This window comes from Salmo trutta, chromosome 28 (genome assembly GCF_901001165.1).
Source record: "Salmo trutta chromosome 28, fSalTru1.1, whole genome shotgun sequence".
NCBI lineage: Eukaryota > Metazoa > Chordata > Actinopteri > Salmoniformes > Salmonidae > Salmo > Salmo trutta.
The window spans coordinates 32,970,852-32,986,386 of NC_042984.1; the positions used below are offsets into that span (position 1 = coordinate 32,970,852).

Genomic DNA, 15,535 nt, shown 5'->3' on the forward strand with positions numbered 1-15,535 from the left:
CGGTACGTCCTGTGCCAGCTCCCCGCACCCTCCCTGAAGTGCATGTCACCAGTCCGGTGCCACCTGTGCTGGCTCCACGCACCAGGCCTCCAGTGCGCCTCCCCAGTCTGGTACGTCCTGTGCCAGCTCCCCGCACTCGCCCTGAAGAGCGTGTCACCAGTCCAGTGCCACCTGTGCCGGCTCCACGCATCAGGCAACCAGTGCGCCTTCCCAGTCTGGTACGTCCTGTGCCAACTCCCCGCACTCGCCCTGAAGAGCAGGTCACCAGTCCGGTGCCACCTGTGCCGGCTCCACGCATCAGGCCTCTAGTGCGCCTCCCCAGTCCAGTACGTCCTGTGCCAACTCCCCGCACTCGCCCTGAAGAGCTGGTCACCAGTCCGGTGCCACCTGTGCCGGCTCCACGCACCAGGCCTCCAGTGCGCCTCCCCGGCCCGGTACGTCCTGTGCGCCTCTACAGCCAGGAACCTCCAGTGACGGTTTACAGTCCAGAGCTTCCAGAGACGGTTCACGGTCCAGAGCTTCCAGCGACGGTTCACGGTCCGGAGCTTCCAGCGACGGTTCACGGTCCGGAGCTTCCAGCGACGGTTCACGGTCCGGAGCTTCCAGCGACGGTTCACGGTCCGGAGTTTCCAGCGACGGTTCACGGTCCGGAGTTTCCAGCGACGGTCCACGGTCCGGAGCTTCCAGTGACGGTCCACGGTCCGGAGCTTCCAGCGACGGTCCACGGCCCGGAGCCTCCAGCGACGGTCAACGGCCCGGAGCCTCCAGCGATGGTCAACGGTCTGGAGAGTCCAGGCACGGCGTCCAGTCCCGCTCCATGGCAGGAGTCTTCCTCTGCGCCGGGGTCATGTCCAGGCACGGTGGCCATCCCAGCTCCATGGCCGGAGCCTTCCTCTGTGCCAGTGCCCAGTCCAGGCATGGCGTCCAACCCAGCTCCATGGCCGGAGCCCTCCTCTGCGCCGGTGCCCAGTCCAGGCATGGCGTCCAGTCCCGCTCCAAGGCCGGAGCCATCCTCTGCGCCGGTGCCCAGTCCAGGCACTGCATCCAGTACCACTCCAAGGCTGGAAGCCTTCCCCTGCGCCGATGCCCAGTCCAGGCACGGCGTTCAGCCCAGCGCCATGGCCGGATCTGGGGTCTGGGCAGGGGCTACGACCCGCACCGGAGCCGACACCCCTACCCTCCCCATTTGTTTTCAGGTTTTGCGGCCGGAGTCCGCACCTTTGGGGGGGGGGTACTGTCACGCCCTGACCATACAGAGCCCTTGGTTCTCTATGGTGTTTAGGTCAGAGCGTGACTACGGGGGTGTTCTAGTCATTGTATTTCTATGTTGGTGAGTTGCGTGGTTCCTAACTAGAGGCAGCTGGTAATCGTTGCCTCTAATTGGGAATCTTATTTAGGTAGCCTTTTTCCCACCTGTGTTTTGTGGGATATTGTTTTGTTTAGTGCATTTGTGTACTACGAAAGGCACGTTAATTTTGGCCTTTGTTGTTTTGTTAAGTTTCACTTTAAAATAAAATATGTGGAAACACTTATCTCCCTCACTAGCTTTAAGCACCAGCTGTCAGAGCAGCTCACAGATCACTGCACCTGTACATAGCCCATCTATAATTTAGCCCAAACTACTACCTCTTCCCCTACTGTATTTATTTATTTTATTTATTTTGCTCCTTTGCACCATATTATTTATATTTTAACTTTGAACTTTCTTCAAACTACAAATCTACCATTCCAGTGTTTTTCTTGCTATACTTTATTTACTTTGCCACCATGGCATTTTTTGCCTTTACCTCCCTTATCTCACATCATTTGCTCACATTGTATATAGTCTTGTTTTTTTCTACTGCATCATTGATTGTATGTTGTTTTACTCCATGTGTAACTCTGTGTTGTTGTATGTTGTCGAACTGCTTTGCTTTATCTTGGCCAGGTCGCAATTGTAAATGAGAACTTGTTCTCAACTTGCCTACCTGGTTAAATAAAGGTGAAATAAAAAATAAATAAAAAATGTGGAGCTATACGCACGCTGCGCTTTGGTCCCGTCCTTTTGAAGAACGTGACATAAATAAAAAACACATTTTTAGTATATTCAGTGTGGAAATAAAACCCACAACCATGGTGTTGTCAATACCATGCCCATTTCCAGAGATTTCACTTAACCATACTCAACATATATCATTGATTTACTAGCTGTACATGCACATTAGTCACAGACTAATATACTCTAAGTTTATAAAGGTAAATACACATTGTTGATGCCTTTTGTTGGATTTTTCCCTACAAAGCTTTCAGGGACATTTTCGCTTTGAGTCCCGAGTTGTTAAAAGCCTCTTATGAAATACAATGGAGGTTGATAAGTAGGTTAATAGTAATCACTTGTTTCAACAAAGCTCAAAATAAGTTATTATCCATTTTGTTTTCCTCCCAGGATTATTCACATTTCCACATAATTATTTATTCTCAAGGCAAATGTAGAACGTCTTAATTTAGCATTGGTGTATTCCCTGCTGTTCAGGCTTCGTTAGGAGGTTAATTGAATGAAAGCAACTCTAATTCACTGTCAATTAATTAATTAATTGATTAAAGAAACACAGGACCAAGACAGTGTTCAGTCGGAGCCAGAAGCAATCTGTTATTTTAAAGGTTTGAGCAAACCATTGTTGTGACACGTTTATTCTTTGCCCATCTAAATCGGTTGATATTTTCTCTCAATATTATATTTGATGTGTATATTCTTTATATAGATAACCATCATATATAGTAGTATCTCTTACTATTTTACTTGATAAACAGAACTGATGCTGTTTTCTCTTGATTTGACCCTTCATGAATGACACAACACTTGTGAATATGGTGGCTCTCGTGTCTGGTGGTTATGATGTGTTAATTAGGCAGATTATCATCCTCCAAATGGCATGAATACTGTATTTAATCTCTTAATAGTATAATCAGAACATCACATTAATCATGCCTTAATGATAGCCATCATGTCAACAACAGTGAGAGATATCTGAGCTACAGACTGTTAAGAGATTACGCTCCATATCATCACAGTATTCCTTTCATAATCTGCTACCATCATCTCTGCTGTCAACATAAACACTCAACGTCAACAGCTATACAGACCTGCAGTGTCGAGATAAGACTTGTAGCTACTGTACTTTCTGAAACTTGAAATACTGCTCAGTACGGTACTGTTTGTTGTAGCCTACCTGGAGTGCCAGGTGAGCGGGGTTTGCACTTTTTAGACTTTTCTATTTGTTCCATTGCATCAGGCAAGCTCAATCAAGCACTGGTACAGTATATATATAAATAAATAAATACAAATAGTATTTTGAACCGACGTACTAATCCAAGGCTTTGGAGATGGAATTAAGTGCAGCCTGTTTGTCAAACAAAAACACATTATTTCCCAGATATTTCATAATTTCAGCCATTTTATTGTTACTAACTCGCCCCTATTGTCACAGATCCCCCCAGTACTGCTGCTCATTCTGTTCACCAGTTCCAGAGGTCGACGTCACCGTCCTTTTAGGCTGCACTGAACCGTGTCGTTACGCACACCTGGTTCCAATTCCTCACTGATTGTGTTTGTATAACTGTGCCCTTTGTGTCCCCATTGGGCTGTCGATTATTGTTCCCATGTCTGTTGGTCTTGTGAGTACCTACGCGTTGTCTCAGCCTGTGCTGCATGGGTCTCATCCCATATCGTGCTACGAGGTTTACCCTCGCTCTTTTGTTTGGGTACATCCCAGTGTTTTGTATACGTGTTTGTTTTGGGTGTATTAAAAACCCAGATGATGTATTCCTGCGCCTGTCTCCAAATCCTTTACACCAGCGTGACACCTATATTTTCCACAGTGCCTTGGTTTTAAGTGCTACCGCTTACTTGGCAAATAGCTCAATATTGGCGGTGTGTTTATTAACGGTTCACTGAACCAATCAATTTTCCAAGAATTCATTCAAGGTTACATTACTCACCGGCAGCTCAGTTCTTTGTCAATGTATAAGGTTATTAAAAAGCTAGTAATACTTAACATACAGGGTTGACCATGTGCTCATCCCTCGCCAGGCAACTGTGAAATTACATTTGTGTGTCAACAAAAGAGTGCCTTAGATTGACTCATTCAGACTCACAGGCCTATTTTCCAATGATTCCTCCTCACAGAATGGTTGATTATACAGTATTATCTCTACCTACATACACCATCCCTTTAAATACCTTCTCTAATACTACTCTCTGATGTGCTGTTGACAACCTTTTATTAGTATTTGAATTGACAACCAGTTGTAAGGCTGGACGGACATGGTTAGTGTGGGTGGCTAGCTGTAGCTGCTCACAAGCGGGTCCATTAGCCTATTTACGCGCAGGATATTTATAGGGCACCTTGAATGTGGTCATGCGGCAGATGATTCTCGTTGCTGTCCCGCTAGCAGTGATTAATACCCTTAATCCAGTGGGGTTTATCAGGAGTCCGGCAGCTTCAGGACCAGTGTCATTGCAATTAAAGCCATGGCAGAGGGAAGAAAAAGAGGCAATGACTATCTGCAGATTTTAGACAGGGTTGGGAATGTGTCTTGGAGAAGGCTCTGCTCAATTCAATTAGTTAATCACCTCCACTTCTCATTAGGAGCTGCTTTTGTTCCACTTCTCATGTCTTCATGTTTTTTTTTGCCTGTACGGGCAGATAAAATATGACAGCTCGAAAAAGCAGAAGACAGAAGCCGAACTGCTTGGGCTTCGGCGGTTGGCGGTTTTGAGAAACCTCATTAAATTGTGGGAGAGGAACGACAAGAGGAGGAGATGGGAGGAGGGGGCATGGAAAAGTCAGTCAGCTGAAGAAGAAGCAATGTCTCGTGGGAGAAGAGAGGCGAGAGGTGATGGGCACAGAGGAGAGCGAGAAGAAAGGAATTATTATTAGGGGGCTTTATAGAAGTGGTTTAATGGTTCTACTGTCCGTGGGCCTTGATACTTATAACAGGACCCATCTTAACAGGACCCTCTTAACTCCAACCCAACTTACTACAACTCTCTGACTGAATGTTTTAGTGGGTCTATCAGTGACTCCAGTCTTACTGCCTGACTTACCAGTCTGGAGTGCGTTTTGTTAAAGTTTCGTAGCTAACGTCATGGTACTTCTGTTCATAGGTATCATACCCATAAGGGGCACAGGGGCGCGTGCCCCCTCAGATTTATCTTGTTAAAAAAGAAAACAACAAATTCTAGCCCCCCTCTGGACCACCCCCAAGCCATCCTCAGACTTTGTGTCCCCTCAGATTTTTGGGGTGCATACCCCTGCTTCTGTTTGTTCATACACAGAAAAACATCACACACATACACTGACATGTGTCATTTTGTATTTCGCTTCGACAACTCAGACCCACGCCACTCGTAGAACATAACAATCATTGATTTTCCAACTGTCACTCTCTCACGACTATTTGGCTGGGATGTTGAGAGAAATTAAGTGACAAGTTTGTTAGGGATATTTTCTGAAAACACCCCTGACTAGTCTACAAATCACACAGCTTTACTCCTTTGTCCAAGGGTGTTCCTTTTAGACGTTAGCAGTCATACTCTAGCTCTACTACCTCTACTAGTCTACAGCTTTAGAATGGGACTACTGGTGTGGCTCTGTGTTGACTGTCTAACTCAGGTCTCTTCACTGTGTGCTATTTGGCTCCTGTAGAGGGGACACAGAGATGACAGGGGCTTGAAGTATATATGTGGTAACAGTCGGGCCCGCTGGCAGCTGGTAACAAAGATGGAAAGAGATAGAGAGTGGGACACAGAGCAGGAGAGGCAGGTAGGGAGGGAGAGAGGTAGGGAGAGAGAGAGAGGAGATATAGAGAAATGTAGGGGTGTAATCAGAAAGAGAAAGAGAGTGAAAGGACAGAGAGACAGCAAGAGAGGGGGACATTGAAGTCAGGGCACCTACAAGGAAGTTTATCCGTCCGTTTGCCAATGGTCAGCGTGCATCATTGTCATGTCTTCAGCAGGATTAGACAGAAGCGTATTTTGACACAGCCACATGTACCGTGTTGCCTGGTTCTGTGAGCATATTCAAACAGAACCATATGCTGCTATGTAAATGGGATACATAAGAAGATAGCCCTCCAATCATTGAATACCATTTAGAGCAGTGGTCACCAACCTATTTTTGAGTCGAGATCACTTTCCGAGTCAAAATGCAAGCCGAGATCTAGGCAACATTAACATATTAAAAACAGTACTGTAGTAATGAGGTTTGTGCAGTAGGCTATATATTGTATATCAGACCATATTTGTAAAATTATATTTAAACATTTGAGGTAGGCTATATGATCACACCGGTAATAAATCAGTTGTTGAATTACTTGTGAGACACAGCTGAGTGAGCATACATTTAAATAATTACCTTTTTTGTTGGCTGATGGAGCCTGATGGTCAGTGTGCTGATGGAGCCTGATGGTCAGTGTGCTGATGGAGCCTGATGGTCAGTGTTCTGATGGAGCCTGATGGTCAGTCTCAGTGGAGGGAGAGGGCAGCGGACTGAGGGTCCACCTCTCAAAGTCCCTCTCCTCTCCCTTTCTTCCACTGACTCTGACCAAAAAAGGGAAACCGTCTTCCAGATGATGGCAAAATTCGAGTCGCACCGCATTACTTCTGCCTCATGCACAAATTTGTGTTGTTACTCCTATGACCAGAGAAAGTGAAATATTCCTCGATATTAAACGCAAACCTATCGATACACTTTCCTACTCATTCATTGCAGCTGCAGTGCTGGTTGTAGCGTGAGTGGAAGTAGGGAGAACGTGCATTTTATGGTTTATAAAAGTGTTGAATAGAAAGTGTTGACAGTGCTGAGTAAAAACTTCAACATGAACTCAGTCATAAAAACAGCAGCTCTTTGCTGTATTCGTTGAGTCTCTCTATAGTCATGGTTTAAAAATCTCACAGTATCAACTTTGCTGTAGATTTCTTTTACGCCTGCTACGATACTGAAGACAGGTAATGCAGCCACGATAATCAGACGCCTCATTCACACCGACAGCATCATTGCATTTTTAGTACACCAGAAATACATTAGTTTCCAATAGAACGATGCATTTGCCTTGCAGCATTGCGTTGCAGAGGCAGTTGCAGTGCGTTCTGTGTGGTGCATACGTTGGATTTATAGACCATATGCATCACATTGTATGCGTAGAAGGCCTGACAGAAATGGTAGCAGAGGGTGAATATTGAACTTTTGTTGCACACATATCCAGATGATGCTGCGTACCATTTTGCGCGATGACGTTGTAGGTGTGATCGAGGCATGAGCCATCTGATTGGCCAGTGGTAGGCCAACCAGTGCACGTATGACATGGTTAGAAATTGATATGTTGGATTCACGTCTCCATCTCAACCAAACATTTAAAGAACTAGGACTAAATCAAATAAAAAATGTAAATACACTTTAATCTTAGTCCTATTTTTAGCTTTGAGTTTTGGTTGAGATGGATACGTGAATCCAACATGTCAATTATTAATTTGTAGACAAACTGGAATTAAAGCCAGACTAAGTCAGGCGGCACATATGGAACTATCCAAGCAGAAGATACAGCTCCTGTATGTTGATATGTTGTTACCTTGACAACCAAACACAATTCAATACCACAAAATATCATTACATTTTAAATCAACCAGAGCTTGAAACCCTAGGCCTATTGTCTGTTTTAGTTTAATTCTGGGTTGAATTGAAACAATAGCTGTTGATTACTTTGAAAATGCCATATAGGCCTAAATAGCATCATTGATGATATGAGTGATAAAGTATGGTCCCATTTCATTGTCTCTGTTAAACCTACCCTTTGGAATGACTTTGATAGCAACAGTGAATCTATTTAGTTTTTAAGTGCCGATTTCTCAACAATCATTCTCATGATAGCACATTGGTAATAGTCAGGGACAAATATCATAGCAGGGCTTGGTTAAAACCCTGAATGCAAGACCAAAAGATAGATCATCCAGTAGGAGGTGCTGAGCAGCCTATACATTTTTTTCTGATAGTGAATATAACATTGAAAATCTGATGTTGTTTTAAAGTTATAAATTCAACATATTTTGAAACAAGGTTTGTCTATATTGAAATTTGGTTACCACGATGACATAATCCTGTGACCCTCAAAACAACAGTTTACGTTGATGACTTTTTTCGAATCTAATGTATTTTCCACTAAGATTCCACGTCACAATACGTTGATAAATTGCATTGAAACATCATTGACTCAACCAAACACAATTCAATATTAATTAAATAACAGTAAATAGCCTAAAGTTCTTACAAACTAATGTAACATTCAACCTTAGGAATGAGTAACACATCCATAGCCACATTTTGAGGTTACTGTAACTACAGTATACATTTCCTCTTATGTAGGTCTAATCATGTAAAGCGGGCATGTTCAAGATAGCATGCATAGGTCGTTGCAGGTCTGTGGAGATTATCACAATTGCTGAAATAATCTTGAATGGCGATGATCACTTACACAATGTAATGTAATCTCAACTGCAATCCAGGTCATTTGGTTCTGCTATTAGATGAAGCAAAGTGATTATTCTGTTGTATAAATAAACAAAATATCTGACATTTTACTCCATTTGAACTTTGCTGTGCTTTTAAATGGTTGAAAGTGCAGTGATAGACATTTGTGAACGACCGCCTTGATTTGGTCTTATGTAGCAAAATGGTGTATTTTACATTGGATAAAAGCAAAGACACAGAACTACAAAATGATGTATCATACACTGCATTTGAGGAACAATGAGAAAGTGATTCTGCTTTGAAAGTTGAAAAACTTGTAACCTCGCTTTTGAGAAAATGGGCTTTGAATGTTTTGGTACCTACTGGAGAGCTCTTCTTTGTCTACACCCATTCAGCATCATTCACACCCTCTTAACCTCTCTAGGGCAGGTGGCACCAAATCGTCCCACCTACGTAACAGCCAGTTGAATCCTGTGGCGCGATTTTCAAATACCTTAGAAATGCTATTACTTCAATTTCTCAAACATATGACTATTTTACAGCTATTTAAGCTTTAGCCCCTACCCAAACTCTGACCATTTTACTCGCCATAGCAGAGCTGGTTAGGCTGTTTTCATGTTATCCAGAGCACTGGTGACTGTAACTGTGCTGCTGGCAAACAATTTAAGTAGACTTTTTTGCCGATGTTTACTGACACTGAGCGTTGAGCATTTGTAAATTCATCAGTTGTTTTGTGCTCTGGCACACTCAGACGAGAGTGCTCTGAAATTGAAGTGGATGGCCAGACTGAATTTACGAATGCACCCTAAATGGTTATTTGATTAGTGGAGTCTTTTGTTAAGACATGTAGCTAGCTAGGTAGCTAGCTAAACAATGAACCATAATCCCAACTCATGGCGTAACTACCCTGCATGAATCTGCAGGTAGCTACCCAACCAGGTTCAATGTTAGCTAGCTAACATTAGGCTATAACTAGCCAAGCAAATTGCTCTGAGATACGAATAATAAGATCATACACGTAACGTTAGCTAGCGAACCAGCCAGCTAATGTTAGCTAGCTAACAGTACACTTTAACTTGAAATGAAACCACTTTCTGTCAAAATAAGAAACGTGTAATATCTGAAAATGTAGCTAGCTAGACTATCTTACCCATATACATCATGGATGGATGCGTCTCCTGTCACGGATGCCATGGTTGCCCTTAGTTTGAAGATGTAATCCGGAGACAGGTGTTTTCTCCATCTCTTTAGCTATCATACTCAAATTCCACTGATTCCAACACTTACACAGTTTTACTACGTGGTACATTTTTTTTTAAAGCTGCGTTAGACAGGATTACCTACACACACCGACCAGCTCCTATAGACAGAAGTCTGCTATATGGCAGACCAATCCAAACTCATCTCTCGGCATGTCCAGCCCACTCATTATCTCAGCCAATCATGGCTAGCAGGAAGGTTGCTGACTTTTTCCGGGGCTAAACCAACAAGGCTCGTAATTTAACAATTCTATTCATATTTACAGGTGGCATACACGTTTATTATTAGGCACATGAAAGTTCACATGTTCGAGAAGGCATTTCTGCCAAAAAAGACATTTAGATATTTTTTTTAAGTTAACGTTCAAACGGCTCTCCTGTGAAGTAGTGGCCTGTGACATAAGCCTAGTTTCCTGAAGCGGGTCACATTTGTGTGACAACTAAACCAAAAAACAGGCATTGTTTTCCCATTGGAATTTGCTTTTAGATGGTTGAAAGCATATAACACATTATAAATTCAACTAACTTTTGTCTGGTGTTTTGAGTGGGTGAATATACTGTAAATTAAAGTCTCATTTATCAACGTCTCAACCAAATATTACCTAATTATCCACGTTGAAATGACGTGGTGTGCCCAGTGGGTTATTTGGCCTCCGTAAACTGCATTAAAGCGAGTTCTTGGTATCTGTTACAGGGATCTGTTGGTGTCCAAGCCCCAACAACGGCAAATCCAAACCTGGAAGCCTGTAGTAAATGCAACTGACGGAACTGGTCTCTCTCTCTTTCTCCAACCCTACCATACAGTTTATTGTGAGAGGAAAAGGAGGCACAGATCGCCTATTTCTGGAAAATTGTTGAATTCTTTCTCTGTGACTGATTGTCTCTTTTTAATCTTCCTCCAGCCGTGAAATGGCTCAGTGAAACTAAGGCAGCAAGGGTCCTTGTGGCTGAGAGCTGAATCTTTATCTGCAGAATTATTTTCCTGCTGTAGCAAACTGGCTCAAATTAAGATCCTACATCTGTACTTTCTACCTTTGCAGCATGATGTGAAAATGTATGAAATGTCATTTCAAATGATTGTTTCTGTAGCTAGCATAGTTTCGACAGAATAGGGAGGATAGGAATATTCTCTGACACATTGTTCTGCAATGATCCAGCAATTTACATAATTGCATTACGAAGTTTATCTCACTGTAAGGACATCATTAGGTATTTCATTAGAGAGAAATTACCTTTTTCTCTCAGTCGTGTGCTTGACTTGTTAAATAGCCCATTATTAATAAAGAAATATATGGGGTGCCGTTAAAGTGATGCAGCCTGTTTTGTAGAGCATAGATAATCCTCTCTGTTAAAATCAGTATCACGCAATCACAGTTAGCTATTTGTATCTAGAATATGTAGTCTGCTGGTCTGGAAGAAAATCTTCATTTCGTCACCATGTTGCAGGAGAACTAAGCTTTAGACTTGTAGTGTCTTTGAGGTTTAAAAAGGCTTCCAAAGTTTATAATTTCCACTTTGAAATCAGACTTGATATTCCCTTACAAAAAATGTATCAACCCCTACAAAAATGGTAATTAATCATAATCCATATAATAACTCACATTTTGTGTTGCTGCAGGATTATTTTCCTGCAGTAGCAAACTGGCTCAAATTAAGATCCTATGGCGTGGGTAGTGAAATGTTGAAAAGATTTGAAATAATGTTGTTCTATGCATTTGAAGATACATTATCCCTTTATCAGCTTTTCTTTGTGACATAACAGCCTTTGAAGTCAGGACCATTTAGATGTGACTGTTTGAAGTCAGTTGATTGAATTTCTGGGAAACAAATATTATTTTTGATTTGGAAGCCTTTCAATCAGTTGAATAAAAGCGAAGAGATAGATGAGCTGTTTCATTTGCTTTGCACCTTCCACACAAAAAAACAAACAAGAGTGCAGATTTCTCTCTTTTTCTTTTGTCTTGAATTACCATACGTGTAATGTATGCATTGTTAGTGATCTGAAAGCACGCAGATACGGGTGTGTTTGTTGTTTGCTGCCTGCTGCCAAAAATGACTTATCTGCCTTAACTCCCTGTGGCAGATTATATATATATATATATATAATCATATATATATATATATATATATATAGAGAGAGAGAGAGAGAGAGAGAGAGAGAGAGAGAGAGAGAGAGAGAGAGAGAGAGAGAGAGAGAGAGAGAGAGAGAGAGAGAGAGAGAGAGAGAGAGAGAGAGAGAGAGAGAGAGAGTCAGTTCAATGTGTCGCCGAGGGAGATTCTACGGGTTACTGTTGCCGGGGACTGACATGTCTATCTGGCCGCTGCTGTCGGACAAGACGGGCCTGCCCTGTTGGGTAAACATGGGACAGCTAGAGAGATCATCCATAACAACATGATTTATGCGAAATAGGCTGCAGCTCGTGTTTAAATAAAATGTAATACCTCTTCGCAGCCTTTTGCTCTGAGAAGACAAGGCAACATGGAGAGACTAACTATCTAATCATCTTCCATACGTGCTCACACTTTACGCAGTTATCCTCCCCCCACTCAATCTGAGTTTCTAATCAATAGTTTGATGTACAGCCTACATTATTTTGCTGTAAATAAAGGTCTAGTGTTTTGGTTGGGATTTTGATTTGTCAGAGTAGACACATTTTTGCACACACCGAGCACATTACTCCATCTTGTTTGCACATTTACATGCATACACACGTCCACAGCCAGAAACAGTCCTATATATGCATGCCAGGAGATGCTAAATGTATTTATGTTAATTCATGGTCAATGACCATGAGACGGACAGTTATTTGCTTGTCAATCACCTGCTGACGAAATGTAGTGACCGCCACAGCCCTACCTGCACTTACTGTCCCTACCTGCACTTACTGTTTCTCTCTTTCTCTCACACACACACACACACACACACACACACACACACACACACACACACACACACACACACACACACACACAGGTGATGCTGCTCACATAGTGGCCAATCCTTGACGTAAGTGTGCTCAGCTACGTGGCTTCAGATCAATGTGAAGCAGCGAGACCTTAAGAGATTTACACTCACAAAAAAGCAATTTGCAGAAAAAACATTGATCCAGGAGACATATCCTGGTGACCTGGAAAACAATACAAGAGGCTACACAATGACTCCATCTGCCACAAAATAGGATTCTTTCATAGACCCAGAAGGTCTGTGGATCTATTGGACAATAATAAAAAAAAGCTGTTGGACAATCATATAAAAAACACTTTAGCTAAGCTAGCTCTACTTACATAGGCTAGGCCTCTTGAACCCCACACCTTTTTGTTTGTATTTCTATTTACATCCGTGGATGAACCTCACCAAAAGATTCTTGACACATAGGACACTTTCTCACTAGTCTTGAAAACCCAACCCTAGGAAACAGTGACTAGGGTCTGGTTTCCATGACGGACTCTTTTGGCAACTTCAAAGGTAAAAGATGAAAAAAATATATATAAGCTAACAAAATGTGTTTCGGGATGGGTCCTTTTCAGACAGACAACTCTTTCAACAAATCACAAGGCAGACATGCCAGAATTTCATGATTCGAAACCAAAGTTTGCTGACATTAGTGAAGGTAGTTGATGCAAACTAGCCACTTGCGAAAGGCACTCAATAACCTCTGTGATCTCCATCTTGCTAGCTACTATTTTGTATTTTGTTCAAGCGGATTAGGTAGTGACATAGGCAGTGACATAGTTTCTCTATGCCAAACTGACATTATATTGGGGAAAGACGTTGTTAAAACCGTAGCATTTAAAAATGGTGGGAGGTAACCCAGATGTCTAGAGAGACTACTATCTCAAATAGAGCACCCTCTAGAACACTTTCTAGCCTCATCTAGGGCACTATCCAGTGCACGTTCACACAGGGTCTGCTCCTCCAGCCAGGTGGTGCTGTTTTCCTTAGACCACTCACTTCAATACGGCCATACTTAACTTTCACCTCATCCACCTCATGCTCTCTTATGAAGAGCAGTCGCCAAGGGCACAAACAGGCTGATAGCTCTTTAATATCCACATAGAACGGCTAGACGAGTGATCTCTCCATAGTGACAACATGATGTAGCCTCCAGACCTATCTATTCATCTCACACATCTGTGTTCAATTATTGCAATTCATTTCAGCCAGATAACGAGGCCTTAATAGGCAGTGGTGGGTAGATAATGGGGATGGGGATAGAGGTGGAGGAGAGGAAGCCGAGAAGGGCAGAAAGAGGACACAGATGTTACTGTGGCTATAACTATCATCCTGGGTGATGTAAAATCACAGCAATGGTGTGTGTCTGTGTGTGTCTGTGTTTGTGTATGCGTGCGTGTGAGCGCGAACATATATATGTTTGTGTGTTCATGTTACATACTGTACATACATATTATACTGTATGTATGACTAACAAGTCAAATTTGCTATTCTGGTCATGAAATGCTAATGTTGCTTATGTCTCACCAGTGGATATAATACGTTTTTAGGAGTACTCTGGCAGAAATCCTGAATAATATTGTTGCAGCATTGTGGCTAACACTACTTAGAAGCCTGTGAGTATAAATACTGCACATGCGTGTTGATTTGAGAGGAGGGAGAGTTATTGGTCATTACATTTGCCTTGAGAGGAATTATTCATGATGAGGAGTGTTTAGTGTGGCTGCATTCATTACTTCCTTCCTATAACACAGGCACTGTACTTCTTGAACAAATTCTCATGTCCTCCCTCACACTTTATGTACCCATCTACACGCAAACTCTCTTCATCCTTCCTTTTTGAAAATCCTTATCTGTTGAAGTCATTAAAAGCAAACCAACACATAACTCTTGTGGATAAAATTGTTAATGCCATTGATCTATCTACCGCTATTGTTATCAAATCAAATGTAGTTTGTCACGTTTCATGAACAACAGGAGTGGCCTAACAGTGGTGTGCTTACTTACGAGCCTTTTCCAACAATGCAGAGAGAAAAAAGTTGAAATAATAGAAAAATGATAATACGAAGAATAGTCCCCCCCTCGCATGTAGACACACACACACACACACACACACACACACACACACACACACACACACACACACACACACACACACACACACACTCAAACACACATATATACACACACATAGTCACCCTTCCTATCAGAACCCAAATGTGTTCAAACCCCAATTGTCCTATCCTCTCCTACAGATCCCTCTGTACACCAGAGGCAGAAGCAGCCAGCAACTGATCTCTGCTACAAGAGTGACATCAAGAGCCTAATGGACTTCAGCACCCCAGACTCCTCTCTGGACAAAGGTAAGCCACTAGCCACCCTCCCCCTACACATGGTATTGCATTATAAACTGACAACCCTGGCATAGATACTGACTGCCAAAGCATTGGTTCATTCTATCAAGTAATATATGGCAATATGATAGTGTGCAACTCATCATATTTCCACATCCCCCCACATGTTTTTAGACATGTTTACAAATTAATTTAAAAAAATGTAAAACGGAAATGTCTTGAGTCAATAAGTATTCAACCCCTTTGTTATGACAAGCCTAAATAAGTTCAACTGTAAACATTTTCTAAACAAGTCACATAATAAGTTGCATGGACTCACTCTGTGTGAAATAATAGTTCAACATGATTTCTGAATTAGTACCTCATCTCTGTACCTGACACATACAATTATCTGTAAGGTCCCTCAGTCGAGCAGTGAATTTCAAACACAGAGGCTTTCCAATGCCTCGCAAAGAAGGGCCCCTA

General features: G+C 42.3%; 1 protein-coding gene across 4 annotated transcripts in view; it reads left to right on the forward strand.

Moving 5' to 3' along the window:
* Positions 1-15,535, forward strand: part of LOC115166051 (kazrin) — a 213,488-nt gene that overhangs the window by 100,077 nt on the left and 97,876 nt on the right. For all 4 annotated transcript variants that reach the window (XM_029719682.1, XM_029719683.1, XM_029719688.1 and 1 more), the window contains exon 2: positions 14,972-15,079. In XM_029719682.1, the coding sequence (XP_029575542.1) occupies positions 14,972-15,079 (108 nt within the window). The remainder of the gene's footprint in view (positions 1-14,971; positions 15,080-15,535) is intronic.